The sequence below is a fragment of the Gymnogyps californianus genome, chromosome 3 (assembly GCF_018139145.2).
Source record: "Gymnogyps californianus isolate 813 chromosome 3, ASM1813914v2, whole genome shotgun sequence".
Classification (NCBI taxonomy): Eukaryota; Metazoa; Chordata; class Aves; order Accipitriformes; family Cathartidae; genus Gymnogyps; species Gymnogyps californianus.
This window is the reverse complement of record NC_059473.1, coordinates 43037188-43056179: the sequence shown is the minus strand read 5'-3', so window position 1 is coordinate 43056179 and position 18992 is coordinate 43037188. Positions and strand designations below refer to the sequence as shown.

At 35.3% G+C, this 18992-nt stretch overlaps 1 protein-coding gene across 1 annotated transcript in view; it reads left to right on the top strand.

Annotated features, from left to right (window-relative positions):
* Positions 1-18992, top strand: part of RYR2 (ryanodine receptor 2) — a 341359-nt gene that overhangs the window by 252449 nt on the left and 69918 nt on the right. The window contains exons 69-77 of the mRNA XM_050893208.1: positions 677-917; positions 1334-1421; positions 3015-3107; positions 3440-3610; positions 4567-4626; positions 8869-9003; positions 11710-11766; positions 13314-13426; positions 15656-15752. Coding sequence (XP_050749165.1) covers positions 677-917; positions 1334-1421; positions 3015-3107; positions 3440-3610; positions 4567-4626; positions 8869-9003; positions 11710-11766; positions 13314-13426; positions 15656-15752 — 1055 coding nt within the window. The remainder of the gene's footprint in view (positions 1-676; positions 918-1333; positions 1422-3014; positions 3108-3439; positions 3611-4566; positions 4627-8868; positions 9004-11709; positions 11767-13313; positions 13427-15655; positions 15753-18992) is intronic.

Here is an 18992-nt window from a genome sequence, read left to right as displayed (position 1 = left end):
TCTAATGGATATGTTACAAATGGTTTTGCACCAATGGGCCCAGATGAAATGGTAATTTACATATTCATTTTTATGAGTAGATTTGCAAAAAGCTTGTGCTAACAAGTCTCAAATGGCTGGTTGATGGATGATTGAATCAGTCTCATTTCTGTCTACACACAAGCCTTCCAGTGTCCTAATGTGCATAAGAAATATGGCCAGGCTGTTTCAGTAGGTTTGCAAATAACTAGAGAATGCTTTCCAGTTCTACTTTGCTCAAGCTAAAAAGCAAGGTTCAAAAGAGGAGCCAGTGGCTGAGAAAACTTGTGCGTGCACTATGTAGCTATATATGTATCCACCCATACATACCATTAAACCATTTCTAGATTACTCAATAAAATTATGCAGGCAAATACCAATATGTTGACAGAATGCCAGTAAAGACGCATTTTCAAGTCTTATGATCTTGCAAGCTTAGTCTGTGAAGTTGTAATTTCTGCCCTCATAGTAACAAAGTGAATTGACTATGTGAAATCCTGACCACATTTAATTCTTGGCAAAACTTCTGCTGATTTCAATGGGGGCAGGATTTTACTCTGTAGCCTAGAAATAAGATCCAAGAAAGAGGGGAAAGAGAAAAGTTTTTATTTATATTTTGTGGCCAGGTATATATTATAATATTCATTGCCTTAAATAGTGTTTTCCCAGCCCATCATAAGCAAAGCGAAGCCACAGCTCTTAAAGACACACTTCCTGCCACTGATGGATAAGCTAAAGAAAAAAGCAGCAGTGGTTGTATCGGATGAAGAACATCTAAGAGCAGAAGGCAGAGGTGACATGTCGGAGGCTGAACTGCTCATCCTAGATGAGTTCACCACTTTGGCACGGGACCTCTATGCCTTCTACCCTTTGTTGATTAGATTTGTGGACTATAACAGGTATGTGGAGAGGAATAGGTCAATGAATCTCGTAAAATCTTCCTGTTTATTGATACCGTCTCTTATCTCTTGATATGCCTAGCACTGAATTAAAGTAGCTTTTACTCAGCCTGCCAATCTTGAAGTTGCTCAAACTGATGCTTTATGACTTTTAGGAGGAGCTGGGATCTTTTTCAGAAGAAAACTGAAAAAAAAAAAAGGTGCAATCCAAATCTGTTGAATTAAACCTAGGATTAATGTAAACGGATTTTAAGGGTTTTGAAATAGGACATCAAAGAGCCGCTGCTACCAGAAAGGATTAAAAGCATGCATGCTTGGTTTTGTTGGCTTGTATCCTTGTAAAATGTTGAAAACTGGTTTCAAAGCATAAAGCCAGTAAGGATCATCTGCATTTGTACCCTTTTACCAAATTTTAGGGCAAAATGGCTGAAAGAGCCCAACCCTGAAGCGGAAGAATTGTTCCGCATGGTGGCTGAGGTCTTCATTTACTGGTCAAAGTCTCATGTAAGTAGTTCCTTGGTAAATACTTGTTTTCCTTAGGTTTCTTAGTAGGCAGATCAATTATTTAGTGGTTATGTTTGGGAAAACATTTAATGACAGAAGTGAAACTGCAGATGGGAAGGTATTAATGGCTTTCAGTTTTCTGACACTTTTGAAATGCCTGAGTAGCTAGGGGAGTTGATGGGTGTTTTGTAGCATAGTAACACTGATTGTAGATATTTTTCGTATAAATTCTGGTTTGTTTGTTGTGGATTTTGATTTGGTGTTTTTTTTTTTTTTTTTTAAGCTTATTGAGGTCTGTGTCCTTACCCTTCCCCCCCCCCCCCCCCCCCCCCCCCCCCAATCAGTTATTTTCACCCCCAAAGCCTTTTTGTAACCAGGATGTATGGCTACTAAACTAGTAGTAGTTGTCTCATTAAAGTCCATTTTCCTAAATTGTACAGTCTGTCTGCTTGAGGCTCTTGGCAGAGTTACAATAAAAATCATGTGGAAAGGTCCTCAACACGACTAGTGGAACAAGAGTTTCCTGTAGGAAATGTGCAACTCTATTTACAGTCACTTAATTCATGTTGCAGTGTAGATTTGTGTTTCTTTAATGAAAGTTAAAGGTATATAATTCAGTTATTAAGCCTAGGTCTGTAGCTGGATTGAGTGAAGGAAAGTCAGTAAGTGTTCTAAGAGCAAGGAAGTACCAAATATATCTTACAAGTAATTCTCCAAATAGAATATTTTTTTTCCTAGATGATACTATTTCATTTTTCATAAATTTTACCAGTTAAGTATTTCTTCTTAATTCCACTATTACAAAACTTACCCTTATTCTCAAGTCCGATTCCTCTGGTTCATATGCAACAACCAAGGGGTCTGCATTAGGACCTAATCAGGCACCATTACTGATAGTGCTTAAAAAAAAAACCAAACCCACATGATTCATGTGAATACTGGAACAAAAAAACCCAAAAGAGACTAAATACTTTCAGGCATTAAATCTCTGAATGGACTGTTGTCTATACTAAATTTTTTTTCTGCCATAACTTCAATTCACTCAAGTTTGGGAAAGAAGATGCCTTATTATTTGTGTACTTGCGCCTGAATTTGACTGTAAGATTTGTTATAAGCAACGCTGTGCACAGAAACTGGTTACACGGTAGATAGATACTGGATCATCAAATTACTTGTATATTCAAAAGTTCAGTCTTTTATTTAAAGTTTCTTATTTATCTGAATATAGTGGGATTTATAATGGGGAAAAAAATAGAATGGATGATTTACTAGTAAGGGAAAACCCAGACAATATTTTTGTATTGAGTTAGCGGAGGAGTGAGATTTTTATCATAGCTGTTTCATAGCCAGAGAAACATTTCTTTCCCTCTAACATAGGGAAAAAACCAAAACACGCAACCCCCTGAGCTATGTCATGTAAGTAAAGCTGGAATTCAAGGCCATTAATGATCATCCATTAATTTTTTCTGTCCTTGTCTTATCTTGTGGATTTTATAAATTTTCAGTTAATTTATATTTTTATTTAAAGTCTGTTTAGATAGATTCCTTATATATCGTAAGTGCTTCTAACTGAGATCCTCTGTATATTTCCAGAATTTCAAAAGAGAAGAGCAGAACTTTGTGGTACAAAATGAAATCAACAACATGTCTTTCCTTATCAGTGACACCAAATCTAAGATGTCCAAGGTAGTGTAAAGATTTTTATATTTTTCTTGTTGCAGAGGGGAAGGAGACAGGAGGACTCCAGAGAAGCACTTTTTTTTTTTTTTTTTTTTTTTGCTAACAATATCTGTTGAAAACACTGGGTTGAGAATCAAAACGTAGTTGTTTGAGAAACACAGTGGACTTTCAAGATACTGGTGCAAAATATTGGCAATGATATAATGGCAGTTCCATTGGATAGGGTTGCAGCTGTATAGGTAGTAAGGAAATTGTCAAACCAGAGACAAGTACAAAGTTGCTACTACAGTTCTTTTATTTAATATTGGATTTTTTTCCATCTTTGCTTTATGCTGCAGGCAGCAGTTTCTGACCAGGAGAGGAAGAAAATGAAGCGAAAAGGTGACCGGTACTCTATGCAGACCTCTCTCATTGTGGCAGCACTGAAGAGATTACTTCCCATTGGCCTAAACATTTGTGCTCCTGGAGACCAAGAGCTAATTGCACTGGCCAAAAATCGATTCAGTATGGTAGGTGCTCTTTTTGCACTTCTAAGAGGTAGAAATATTTTACTAATGAAATTCTTTGAATATTTTCCCCCATGCTCATTCTTACAGCATGACACAAATAATCAAGACTATAATTCTGTTATATAAAGGCACAGTGGGTGACTATGGTAAATGGTAATCTACGTATTGTTCTCATTTTCAGGGCATAAAACATTTCTGTTTGGACATACTTATTTTCTAAATAATCAGTATATGAATAGAGATGACATTCTTAAATTAAAACAGTTTTTTCTCTCACTTAATTTTTAATGCTAAATTGTGTTTCTTATGTTTTATGAAGCTTGAATTTGGAAATGCAAATAAGAACTGAATGTTTCCTAACTTCTAGGCCCAATATCATAACTAATTCCTTTTGATCACTCCCATGTGAATGCAAGAATTTCTGTAGGGATAGACTGTTTTAAAAGTGATTCTTCTAGGAGTAAACTCATAGTGCAATAATGTGATTGTATTTTGGAATATACTCCTTTCTCAAGTTATGATACTTTATACACCCTAGTGGGTTATATGACCTTCGGACGGCTGAACTGAATGTTTATAAAGGCTAAAAGATCTCCAAAAGAAACAGAAATCAAGTCAGTGAAGGCTGTGTTCATGATATTGGTTTCATTTGGTCAAACTTTGGTTAAAGTATGTATATATGTATATACTAGTAATTTTAATTCAGACTTGCATTTAGTGGGTTACTGTGGACAAATATGAACGATGCCATTCAGAACTTGTTCCTGTGAGCTTGGATACGGCTAGCTCTGGCCTGATACAAAAAGACGTATTACCGCTGAGATTTTCCTCAATCTTCCAAATTGTCGGTTTTATTCATCATCTGAACTAAGCCCAAGGTTAGCATTTATATGAACAATATCTTTTCTTAATTAACTTCTATTCCTAATTGATACGATTTTGTAATTTATTGACAGAAAGATACTGAAGATGAAGTACGAGATATCATCCATAGTAATCTTCATCTCCAGGGCAAGGTAATCTATATGCAGTTTTTAAACATGTTTTTTTTCTTTTGAATTCATTTGTTGGTGCCTTATAATGACAACCTGCCTTGGTTCGTTAGGATAACTTGTAGTCCCGTTTTCTCTTCTGTCAAGTAACTTGTTCATGTCAATTGTTAAATGTTAGGTTTTTAATGTGTTTATATATGCATTATATACAATAACATGTGGCCCTTCAAATTCCTGCCTGTGCACACCATTAATATGAAATTGGAGATGGAAGCAAGGTCTATCGCTATTTAAACTCTACCTTCTATTATTTGGGATGGAATCTGCAAAATGCTCAGTTACTTTCTATCAGTTTGAAGTGTAAAGGAAAAGGAAACTGCTACTTTGGCATACTCTGTGAAGTGAAAAATCTCCACTTTGCTCAGTTTTGTTCCTGTTTTTCAGCACAGGGAAAAGAAAGTATTTTGGAAAAAGTGTAGATTTTTGTTATTGGATTCCAATCAGTGCCAGATAAATAGCCCTAGGGAAAAAGTCCTGAACTGGCCCAGTGTAGTTGAACTGTCTTATTAATGCTTCAAATAATGGCAAAGAAGAAGCCATAATACAGAAGTGTAATAAAATGATGTACGTTTCTTCTCTATTGAAGGAAGATGGAATCGGACCTATGGATGGTGCTTTATTTAGGATTGTCCTTTACTTCCTCCCCCCACCCCAGGTTTTATTCACCTCAAGGAAAAAATTAACTAGTATTTCCTGTGTTCATTAAATGGTTACAAGAGAATAAACATGTGAGTTGGAAATCTGGCTTTTTTTTCTGAAAGGGTATTTAAGAATCATCCAGAAGTCTAGATTCCGCTGCAATTCAGTGCATGGCAATAAAAGTTTGGGTTTTGTTTTTTTTTTTTTTTTTTAAATGACTTGGTAATGGGATGGTTCTTCCTGAATAATATCTGAAGATTAATTTTCTCCCATCTTATGTTTTCTGTATATTGCTGCAATGTCAAGCAAGGTTATGTGGAGGTAGGGGTTTCTGGGAGCTCACAAGAAGATACATCGTTTTGCAAAGCTAACAATTAGCGTTTTTCATAAAATATTACAAATAAAAGACCAATAGCTTTAAATTATAGGATTGCACATGGAAAAGTTTACCACTGAAAAGATTTGGTTAAATCCTAGAAAAAGCTTGAAATACTTATCCTGATATAGCAAATATTGTTATATACTGAGAAGCAGAAGAAACCACACAGGCAAAGTACTAGGAAGAAAAGAGCATTTATGAAGATCTTCATGAGCAACAGTACTTAAGCAATGTGCATGTCATGAACATACAAACCTTAAATGTGTTGTGATTTTGTGTGTGAACTTCAGTAATGTTTTCTTAATGATGAAGATAGGTATTTTTGTTTTGACGTTTTCAGTATGTGTATAGTGTCATTTTGTGAGCCATGCAGTTGTAAGTCTTGCCTGGCATTTCATGCTGCTTCTTAGCACTTGTCCTCCTGTTTTAAATACTTCAGTTTCTATTTTGTTTCTTTAGGGTTACATTCTGCATACTGCTATTAAGAAATTTCTGTCTGTTACTGCTTTTTTGCCTTGGAGTATATATACTTCTTAATACCTTGATCTGTGCTTTCTCTTCAGAAACTTTCTTTGCTTCAATTAAAAGTTTACTATTGTTCAGCAACATATCACCTCCTCTGTTTATAACACATGAGAGTAAAAGTACTTTTAAATTTCATAAATTGATGAAATTTCACGGTGCCTTGATAATTAAGAAGGAAGTAATCTTAGCTAATGCAAAGTGCACATTGACAGATTTTCCAGTTGTAAACTTTTCAGCAGTGACTTTGGATTTTCCTAATTGTAAAAAGAATTCCCAGTGGAAGATGACATTCTGAAAGGGAACCACCTATTATGAAGCTAACAAAGCTATAAAATAAAGCTAGCTACAATAGCTACTTAGCTATCTGCATATTGCTTTACTAGCTTTGAAGAGCTCTGGTTTTGACCTGTATGTGAAAAGTAGTCAACTCAACTACGGTCAAAATATGGCATTTCTAGGACTTCAAAACTTCAATTTATTATTGTATTTATTATCTTTATTATGATTTGTTATCTATTGCTAAGTAGTTTGTTCTCAATGTCTTGAAATATATATTTTCATGAATCATTTAGCAATGACACATTCTAGAATTCATATTATACCTAAGTGTATAACTTAATTCTTTAAAAGTATAATGCATAAAGTTAAATTCAGTAGCTATTTACAAAGTACAATATAATTTATTCCGTAATTCTCTGATGTCATTAGTACACGTCAGATACAGTCAAGTATGATGTTTCTTGTTAAGAAAAATGATGCCATTGTGCTATATGCATACACTACACTTTTGTTGTCTGATTGAGTTAGACATAAAAGGAATGTAGGCCAAATGGTCTTATAAATTTAAATTATTATTTAATGGTCTGAATTAATATGTAACTTAGTTATAATGATGTTTGTGTAAGGTGGCTTTCAAAACAGAGGAAAAATACCACTTTTCGGAAAGGCTGGTTTTCTTCCAACCATAGCAATATTCTTTCTTCAAATGGTGTTTTCTGTTAACCACTTTTGCTTCTCACAGACACCATGTTCTGTCAGTTATGTTAGAGCTAAAATGTAATTTATCTTGATTTCTTTTTGGAAAACTGCACTGTTTGAGAATCATCCTTCTGAATCTTTAGCTATTAATGTTGTGGCGTCTATTTCATGCATTTGTCTACCTTTGTCTACACATGTCTTCACCCTGTTTCTGTCTTTCCTTTCCTTGCATGCCTGCATGCTGGTACTCAGTACCGAGCCTTTTATTTCAAGAAATTGATGACGAAACTTGCATTCATTTTGACATGGATGAAGCTCAAGTCACCAAAATCTTCCAGCCATGCTAATTCACACCTTGAAATGTCAACTACTCATACCCTTAGAAAACTACCTATACAAAAAAGCTGTGCCTTGATAGGATGTGAGGAGTCCTCAGATCAAAAGACAACTCCACCTGTGATTAAAAAGTCTTTTGTGGACTATCCATTCATGATGATCCAGTCAAATGCTCACACAAAGACTGTGGATGTGACAGTTGTTAAGAAATGGAAAAACCGAAAGGTGGAAGAAATGCCTGCCAATTGTGGCTTTCTAGGTTGTAATAAGCTATTATTGAGCGACTGTGTAAGTTTATAATCATTCCTGGAACTTCAGTAAACTGTGTATCATAAGATGTTCTATGGAGGTGAATTAGCATTATTGTCTCATCTTAGGCACAAATTGAAATCTGGATCCACAAAGATATTTTAGAAAAGTAAGTGTTGAGTTTAAGCCCTATTTGAATCTGTAGGGTTTAGGCTCCTAAATGCTCTAGGAATCCAGGCCAGTGTGACTTAAACCTAAATTGCACAATCAGGAATGATCACTGGCCACAGCTCTTGGTAAAATGGGTTATGCATTGCATTTGTCTTCAGTGTCATTGGCACAAAAAATGGTTGCAAAGTGTGTTGCATCAGTGTTGATTAGCAGAAGCACTGGGGAGACAAAATGAACCAAAAAAGAGATTGCTAATGGTAAAACAGAGAATCATAGATCACTGAAATGGAAAAAATGAAATGTAATGAGAAAAATAAGAAAAAACATTTTGCTTCATACAGTTCTTTATAATTTGTAAGCTAATAAGCAAATGCATCTTGAATTCATTTTTCATAAATTAACTTTTTATTTTTTAGCTAGTAATCAGTAAAATTAGGATTTTTCTAACAATTAAAAAAACTAAAATGAAAAAAAATTAGACATAAATAAGACTAATATTGCTAATTTCCATGACTGAAAACTAAGTAAGTCCAACTAGTAGAGCAAGAATTTCATTGCTGTTTGGTTTAATAATTGAAAAGTCAGTGTACGAAGTTATGGCTGTCTACCTTATAGTCATTATTTTTCCTCAAATAATATATTCATTGTTAGTGCCAGTGCTATTTATTGGCCCATGATCATTTGCTCTTTTATGATTATTAGACTTTTAGTCCTCTGGAAGCTCTCAAGAAACTTAGCACGAATCAGTCTTTAGTTTTGTTCTTCCAGTCAGTGTAGTGGACACTGCATGGGTTAGCCATGTGAAGGTGTGGATTAGCCATATAAAGTGCTTCTGTTGTCCTTTGAAGCAGTTTCTGTACTAATTAAACTGCTTGACCCTACGTTTGGAACATTTTTCCTTGGTGACATGTGAAATCTTTCTCCTGCAGCTTGAGGATCCTGCCATTAGGTGGCAGATGGCACTTTACAAAGATTTACCAAACAGGACTGAAGATTCCTCAGATCCAGAGAAGACTGTGGAAAGGGTCCTTGATATAGCTAATGTACTATTTCACCTGGAACAGGTTAGACACATTTTCCCAATTCCATTGCTTCTTAATCTAAACAAAAGTATTCAGCCTTTCATTTATACTTTCACCTGCTGTATTTAATGTTGTATTCTTTTTTCTTCCTTTTTGATGGCTACTGTTTACGTGCTTTGCCTTGTGTTTTGTAATCCAATATCGTGGTCATATTGATCACACAGTGTGTTTGCAGCAGCTCCAACAATCATTTATTTGGAAAAGGAGTAAGAAAGTGATACCTATGTTTTAGCTTCCTTCTGGTGCATTTCAGCTAGCAGGAAGTATACACTAAATTGTCCGTGGACCATGAAATGTGAGTAAAAAACAACTTAATTATTGAAAAAATGCCTTTTTTCAAGGTATCTTTCCTCAGCTGAGATTCTTGAATTATTGAAGTAGCAAGAAAGTTAAAGCTGCCTACATAAATATCCAGTTAGAAGCAGCATATTATAGCTGTATGGAGTAGGACAGTCAGATGATTTGATACACAGCTTCTCTAGTGGTGGCTTTAGAAAGCTATTTACTATGTACTAGTTAAAAAAAAAATTGTAAGAAGAATGTCCACTTGACAAAATCTGTACGGAAGTTTGTGTGAATGTGGGCAAGAATATATGCATTTAGAAAATTAAACTGGCATTGAAATTCAGAAAATTCTTGATAGTTTGGAAGTTTTAGCAAGACTGCTCTTTGGTAGTCCAGCAAACTGCTTGCATACGTGAACTCAGACTCGTCTATGCTGGTGCAACGGTGAATACAAACCAAGGTTAACCTGGCCAGCTCAAATATTCCTTGCTGCATTCAAGAAATAGTAGCAGCAGGGTGGAGGAATGATTTTTCTGAGAAAGTTCTGGCAGCATCTTTAACGTGTTTCAGAATCTGGAATGAAGCTCTATTGTTTTATCTAATATTTTTTGCATAAATATATGAGCTTCCCATGTGACCTGATCTACAGTAACTTTCCTTAAAAAAATTCTGTAATTTATTTTGTGTCCTTCTTCCCACTAGCACTGATAGAATTTTGTCTTTTGTCTCTCTGATTAAACTTGTCCCCAGAAATAGGTCAACCAGGAATAAATGTTGGAAGCTAAGTGTTTGTTGGTTGGTTTTGATTTTGGTTTTTTCCTCCCCTTGGGACAAGAGTCTATTACTTATCTTTAAGTTTTTAATTCTTTAAATTTTGAAATAAAAAAATCCCCTATGTTGGTACATTTTACAAGTCAAAGACTACTTGATAAATTTAGTTTTCCCATTTTACTTACTGAATTGTTAGCTATTTTACACTTTAGATTTGTTCTGTGTTTTCTAGGCTTTCTTTTTTAGAATGTACTGAAGAAACAGCATGTTAACTTGCAGGGTATTCCTAGTGGCAGAGATGAACGCTGCTGGTTACACCATAGACTATAAACTGACTACATATAAAATTTGCTCAGGGTTTATTTTTTTTTCCTTTTCAAAGAATATTTCAGAATTCAAGGCTCTGTTGCCCTCTCATTAGGTTAGTTGGTTTCACTTAGAAGCTTGGCACAGGTTTTCAGACCCCATGTCAGGAAGTTTCCATATTGTGATGAGATCACTGGTTCAGTCAAGTAGGAATCCAAGAGATATGTGAAAGTGCTTGTATATGCACTGTGCAGCACTTGATTGCTAAAAGCGACTTTCAGAGATCTTGGAATGCACAAAGTGTGTTGATGTGAATACCTGTGTCCTGGCTGTTGCATCACACAACTCTTCTTCATATATTTTGCCAGCCTTAACATGCACTTGCTTCAAGTTCAGCAGCCTTACGCAGTTTGATAGAAGAGGATGAAGAAGAGTCACTAAATTTTACCTGTTGTTGAATATGTGTGGAGAAAGCAAGAAGTGATAGAATGTGGAAGTAAATCCATGGCAATCACGGTTAGCCTACTAGAGAGAGACAGGAGAATGGCTGTTGATTTGAAAGGATATAGGGTGGCTGTGAGGAAGAAGGAAGAGTAGAGAAAAGCTAGAAATGTGGGGGACAAAAGGTCTTGTCTTTTACCCTGGTTTTATCAAAGTTAACCAAGCTGAAAGGAAATTGATTAGCATGTACAGAGTTGCATAGTTCAGCATTAGACTCTTGCATTTGAGTTCAAACAGCAAATACAATCTCTTGTTTTCTGTCATTTTAGCTATACCATCATGTATATAAATTGGTTAAGCTTGTGTTGTTTGGAGAAATTGATCAAGGGAGTGAAACCCAGGGTATGATCCTTGTGTTTTCTATGTTCTGTCATAGGATCAATCTCACAGCGTATAGAATCCAGCAGTAGTACAGAACAGGATGGGTTCCCATTGTAATACCAGATCGACATTTCAGATCAATCCATCTGATCAGACAAACAATGACTTATAGTGAAATAAATGCTGGCTGCTTTTATTCTGGGTACTTTGCACCTATTTGTTTAAAGATTTGGCCCCACAGCTTTACTTATTTTCTGTGGATGAGTGCTCAGGTGCTTTTGTTACTGAAATGGGTAATTCAATGTCTTTAAAAATAATGAATATGTCAGCACTGGGTCTGTTTTTATGATAGTCTTGAGTAATCCTTTGCTCTCCATATACAAATACTCTGTTCTCCATATATACATACTCTGAATGCTTTCCTTATTGCACTGGCAAAGATCAGTTCATTCTTTGTATTTTCTTTCCATGCACAGCTAACTCCTTTGTTTTTATTATTTTCAGAGATCTGCTTGCATAGGCCGAGGCTATTTCTTTTGGGAAAGTATAGAGGGTTTTATAGTTATTTGTGAAGATATTACTAATTACCTAACTTTCACATTTGGGTTTGTCTGACTTCTAAATTATTAGTGCTGACTTTGTTTTGTGACTGTAAATATGTTTGCAGTGAACACTTTTCTATCCTTTCTCTTAACAAATATTTTTCATTTGTATTTTATCTTTTGGAAGGAACTTGTTTTAGAATGTCACCATTTAATCTTACAAGTGTAATTATCCATTTCACTGAATGCTTGGCAGTATTTTAGTCTGTTTAATTAGATGTTTATCATTTAACTATGACTATTTTTTCATATTTCACTAAACTAGAAAAGTCCTCTTGGATAACTATGTTTGGATTGAATATTGAGTCTACATAAACATCATCATCACTACATATTTTAAATAAAATGCTTTATTTTATTACAAGGGAGAATCACCAAGTCTTTCAGGGTAGAGATGCTAACTTCCATTGACTCCTTTGATGATGTTGGGAGGCAGAGGAGCTATTATTCCACCAGCACAGTTGTCCATAAAAAAACCCAAAAAACCCCCCTGCAAACAAACAAACAATCCTACACAAAAGACATCCCCCTCTTAACTCTACAAGACTTGTGTAGGTTAAATCAAATGATATAATCTTTATGGAGCAGTTGTGAAGTAAATCACAAAAACTGTGAATGGGCTGTGGGAAAGGAGTGATCTGTAGCTCAGCCTGCAATCATAGTTCCCAGTTATCCAGTCAGGCTATATACAACAGTATATAGCCAGATAACAGATGCAGTTGCTCTTCTGGTCCACAGTAGTCATTTTCTTCTGATGGAAATAAGGATGGAAGGTGGAACAAAAGAAACTGAAAGAGCAAAAGATGAGGATGGAGCACACCCAATTTCATCTCATGCTACTGTACAGCCAGGATGCAGAAAGAGGATATATCGAAAGACAGAGCTGTAATATTATGAAATGTAGCTGAAGTATTTTGGAATATCTTATGTTCATTCTAGCTATGGAGATTCACAGAAGGGATTTAATCCGACCTAAGTCTTAGTGCCTGTCTCTCATTTTTAAAGTTAATTCCTTTCCATTGTAGCTGGTCATGGTAAATATTACAAATAAAAGATTAATTGTATTTAAGACAATTACTTTAAAAGTATTGTCTGAGGCAATGTGAAGGTGTACAATTTACCTGTACATATGTAAAGAGTTATGTATAAAAGATAGAAAGAGTGAAGACTCTTTGTATTAAAAGTTAAGGTTTCCTGAGAGATGGCCTCAATGATGATAATATTCTGTCTAAAAGGTGTAAGAAGTAGGGTGAAATAAAAAAGGACAATATCTATATCATACAAGGAAACAGAAATTTTTGCTTTTAAGCTTATTTTCTAAATTCTGATTCTACAATTTGGCTTATCACTTTAACTCTGTCCAGAACACTTTTCCCCACCTATTATTCTTCTGTTATCTTTCCACTTGTTTTATCTGTTATCTCACGTTTTTATTATTATTATTATGCCCAGACAGTAGGGACATTGCCACATTGTTTATTTTTCCATGTGTATTTTATGTAACAGGTTGAGCATCCTCAGCGGTCCAAAAAAGCAGTGTGGCATAAGCTGCTGTCTAAACAGAGGAAAAGAGCAGTAGTTGCCTGCTTTAGAATGGCACCATTGTATAATCTGCCAAGGTAAGAGCTGTATTTGTTCTATCTTTCACAAATGCATTTATATTAATACAGTGCTATTTGGTGAGATCAAAAGGAAGACAAAAATATAAACCAGTAATTGATAAACTTCATAGTAATGTACTTTGTATATTACTTTCTTTTAATAGATCTAATTACTTTCTTCTAATATATCTTCTGAAAAGAATAACAAAAAGTATAATTTTAAATTTCTGGTTCTCTCCTGCTGTTATTCCACCTGTTCCTCCTGGTATGTTTTCTTTTCTGAAAAGTAGACACCTCTCATAGGAGATAAATGCAGAAACAGACATATTGGTGTCACTGTAATATTGTCATGGTTTAACCCCAGCCAGCAACGAAGCACCACACAGCTGCTTCCCCCTCCCCACTCCCAGTGGGATGGGGAGGAGGGGGAAAAAAAAAAAAAAAAGGTAAAACTCATAGGTTGAGATAAGAACAGTTTAATAACTAAAGTAAAATAAAATATACTACTAATTAAGAATAATAATAATAATAATATAATTGTAATGAAAAGGAATATAACAAAAAAAAAGAGAAATAAAACCCAAGAAAAGACAAGTGATGCACAATGCAATTGCTCACCACCCACTGACCAATGCCTGAGCAGCGATCTGCCCCTCCTGGCCAACTCCCCCCTGTTTATGTACTGAACATGACGTTCCATGGTATGGAATACCCCTTTGGCTAGTTCGGGTCAGCTGTCCTGGCTCTGCTCCCTCCCAGCTTTTTGCACACCTGCTTGCTGGCAGACCATGGGAGACTGAAAAAATCCTTGGCTTAAGATAAGTGCTACTTAGCAACAACTAAAACATCAGAGTGTTATCAACATTATTCTCGCACTAAATCCAAAACACAGCACTGCACCAGCTACTAAGAAGAAAATTACCTCTATCCCAGCCAAAACCAGGACAAATATAATCTTGGGAGATAAATTTCCTCCTAAGCCATGGTATAGGTCTGGAAATATGGAGTTACCTTCATTATTAGATGCTAAATGTTCTATATGCAGGAAATAAACTGATACTATTTATCTGAAAACTTCTCTATTTATTGTGCACTTTTGTGAAGAGCATTCTATTAGACAATAAATATATGCACATACTCTAGGCATTTCACACCTTTTTCTGTGGCTCCTTTTCCTCTTCTTTCTTGTTCAATAGAGAATGGGATCTATAGTCAAGCAAGTTTCAGAATCCTGAGATTCTGGAAGGAACGAACGTTCAGAAAAAGTAAAAAGACATCTGTTTTTTCATGCAATTGCTAAAAATAATTTCCAGAACACTTGTATCTGATTTTTTCGACATAATAATGTTCTTGGTTTTTCCCAAAAGTATGCATATTATTACTATTACCTTAGTTAGTAGGATGAATCACAAAGTCTGTCCCAGGAAGCACAAGGGCATGAGAATCATCCTAGCTTGAAATGAGGCTGCTGTGACAGTTGAAAATAGAACAAAGATATTTCCATCTGTAGCTGTTCTTAGTTTAACAAGTAGGTCACCTGCACATAACTAGCATTCCTGTATATTTTAATTATACTTCTTCCTTTTCAATACATGAGACTGGCAGTTGTTTAAAAAAATTAAGGTGATTGATAAAATTCTTTGTGGAGAATTGGTTGTCACACAGTCCATTTTGCATTGAATCCTCAAGAAAAAAACAAAAAACAGTAAACATCATCATTGTCTTACCTTCTTTTCCCTAGCCTCATCATCCATATAATTTCATGGAGTTTGGAAAAAAATGGTTTATTATTTTAGATATGCAAGTCTAATCCTAAACATTATAAAAATGCAATTATTTGAGCACAATCAAAAATTATCTATTGCTGTTACCTTAATATTTAAATTAAAATAATATGAAAATATTTTATATTAAAAATAAAACTCATTAATGTGGCAAAGTAATTAATTTTATTACTTGTGTTTAAATTTCTTTGAAGTTCTATTTATTAGCTGTTTCTAAAATAATTATTATTACATTTTAATATCAATTTTACAAGTTAATGGGACACAGTTTTGAATAGAGCGTTTTAATGTAAACTTAATTTTTAAAATAGGTGCTTTCGGCAGGTTTTACCGTAGAAATTCTGCTTTCCTTTTAAATAGTAGTTGTAATGACTGGACAGTTCTTCAAGCTAAATGAAATTCATATTGACCGAATCTTCTCTTTAGAAGTTTACAGCTTTTGTTTTAAAATGTCTCTTTTTAGGCACCGAGCCGTCAATCTCTTTCTTCAAGGCTATGATAAATCTTGGATTGAAACAGAAGAACACTATTTTGAAGACAAACTGATAGAAGACTTAGCAGTATGTCTGGGTGCAAAGGGTTGTGGGAATGTATTGTGGATTAACATTCATCTTGAATAATAGTAATTTTAAGTCTGTAAGGTACATAAGATATCATCTAAGCTATCTCTGCCCAAAGGGGTGAGCTATAACCAAGTCACTCTGACAGGTGTTAAAAATTACAAGCGATGGAGATTGTAGAACCCCCTCAGGCAGTCTGCTTCAGGGCTTCAGTAACCTTTTATAAAGCTTTTTAAACTTCTGTCTAAATTACGTGCCGGTTGCTGTCCTTCCCCTATCTCTTATCTTCTGCCCTGTGGAGAAGTGGAACAGCCTATTCCCTTCTTTCTTTGCAGTTAACCTTTATATATTTGAAGACTTCATAACCCGCATTAAAGCCATTTAAGTCAAAAAGTTAGAACATGAAACTAGAGGAATTCTAGTCTTAGATTAATCAGTCCCTCAGAAGCAGACAGAGTCTGCTGCTTCTTCACAGAAGAATCCTCTTGTCAGGGAGGTGAGGATTTTTCCCCAACAGTAAAGTATTAGAGCCATGTCTTTAGCCTGGTAAATCTCTGGGGTGATTTTCAGTAAAGCCTTGTGTCCTCATCCCTTACAATTGTCTCTCAGAAATTTAGTTCTTTTGAGGGCTGGGCAAGAACTAGTACTAGGAAATGATTCAGTCCCTGGGAGGTCCAACAGAACACAGTCTGAGATCAATTTTTTCATTGTGAGGAGAGCCTACTCTCTGCAATAGAGAGAGGAAGCTAACTGGAAAATTGCTATTAGAAAAAAACCAATAATTTGCTTTTACTGTTTAAAGCTTATGCTTAAAACCAGCTACCCAAGTTGTGAATAATTTTGAAAATAAGGATCAAAATAGTGAAAGGAAGACCAGCAGCAATGAGGTCAACACAAGCAGGCTATGGAAGTTCATTTTTGCCTGCACGCATGCAGAATTATTTCTTGTGGCATCCTTATTGTATGATCAGGCATTGTGAAAAAGCAAGAGACTTCTGCAAATACTTACTTTGTATACAACCTTTTAAACTATTATCTTCACGTGTCCCAACACACTGCAAAAGTTTTAAATAATGCACGTTCATTGCCAAGAATAATTATGTTTTAGCAGTTGAGAGCATGTGTGTGTAGATATGGAATGTGGAACAATATAGCTCTTTGCATGTGTGTATGTATCTGCAGGTATGTATGTGTGAAGAAATAACCCAGCATGGTCCTTTGGTTACACTCTGACATAAAGGGTTCTCTCCTTACCTCCTCTATGAAACCACATCTTTGCTAAGTTTATGAAAAACTCCCTGCTGGCAGGTAGCTTATGTAAAAAACTGTCTTACAGAAGACCAAACCAGACTGGATTGGCTGCTATATCATCCTTTAGTAAAGGACTACAGGCATTCCCTTGTAATTCCTCAAGCATACAGATAAGTGTGTCTCTAGCGGTCTCTTAAGGAGAGATGTATTACACCTTTCATTCAAAAGAGCAAACAAAACTCTGTCTTTTAAATAAATTTCTATGACATTCTTGCTGCTTTAGAGCACTTTCCTGGAGGGTGAGAGTTTGAGGTTCTGCTGTTCAGCTCTGTGGAGCTCACCCAGACTGTTGTGTGGACTTCATGAAAGATGTGGTTGTGATGCTGGTGAAGGTTCTCTGTCCCTCTTAGAGAAACTGTACCCTGGTGTAGCAAGGAATTAAAGATTTATTGGACTGTCAAGATGGAATCACAGCCCAGGCTGTGGTGGCAGAACTTGTCTGGAAGGGAAGAAGGGAGGAGCCTTGGGTTCTCTAATGTATGCGTGAAGGATTGTCTGAAGTTTCTGAACTGTTCACATATTAGGTAGAAAAGCGGAACAATCCAGGGCCCAGAAACTATAGCCAAGACTTCCTGTCCTTTAACTCTCTGTAGTCAGTAAACTACAATGTTGTATGCTGTAGTACGTTCTTTCTCGGTATTGAGAATCTTGAACTCTCTTTTCTGCTAAGTAAAAATAATTCAAAGGGAGAGAAATGCAGTAAAAACTACCTCCTTCCTGACTTTGCCAGATCCAGGCAATTTATAGACCTGTGGTAAGGGCTTTTTCTGGGATGTGGGAGATAAGTGTTTGAATCCCCTAAAGCAGAGGACTGGACTAAACTTGCAGTTTTGTTCCTTGAATCTTCTGTCCTTAAGTCTATTATACAAAAGTGGCACTACTTCTTCTACCTCTGTATATTAAAAGAAAAAAGTATACACAAGTCCTCTATTTGAGGAGCTTAATTCTACTGTTTCTTAATTCTGATCCAACAGATCAAGTCTCTAAGGGAACTAGATTTTTAATGTTTTGATATTAAAATCATAGGATATTCAACACTGTCTTTATTAATAGTTAAAATGCTTCTGCTTTAATTAAATAGGTTATATGAACACTTAAGCTTATGTGATAAAATTATTGATTAGCTTTGTTGGTAGGCATTACTGGATATAATAATTTATAAGAACAATATGTTTAATGGGCATTTAATAATTAGATTATAAAAAATTTAAATCTTTTAAATCTTCAACATTTAGAAATGGACACTAAAACTGACGCAACTTTTTATCCTGTTATGTTACTTTCAGTTAAAGCTTTTTATTTTACACTTAAATAACTATAGGCAAATGTCTCAAAACATTGAAAATTAAGAATACCTATTTCCCAGAAACGTCGGAAAATCATTTGGTTCCAGTGTTCATACTATGCTTAATAATGAGTTCTACTTAACTCGGTCATTGGTGAATTTGATCCTCCATTTAGTTTGAATTAAATCTATGAAAACTAATAACTTGTATTAAACATTAACACAAATTCTGCCCTTTTGCTTCATCAGTTTTGATAATATTAGAGAGGTATTCTGGTTGATAACATTACCAACTGTTGAATGCTGCCATTTAATTAAACAGAAAGGTCAGCCTCCTAAATGTGATTGAAATAAAGAGCAGGGGAAGACCTCCATAATTGTGAGATATAACTGGAGTTATAATTTGCATTGTTCAGATCTTGTTATTGATACTGAAAATATTGTCACATATTTCAAATGTGAAATGAACCTTGTATTGCCATCATAGACTAGCATGTGAAACAATCATTGTGCATATATGTCAACTAAAGTGAATTCTCAGCTGCATCCAGTCATATTTGGTACAGCTGAGTGGAAAAGGTGAACTTCACAGGCACATATCAAGTGTAGCACACACAGAGATCTATAAGCATTCCCACAGGAAT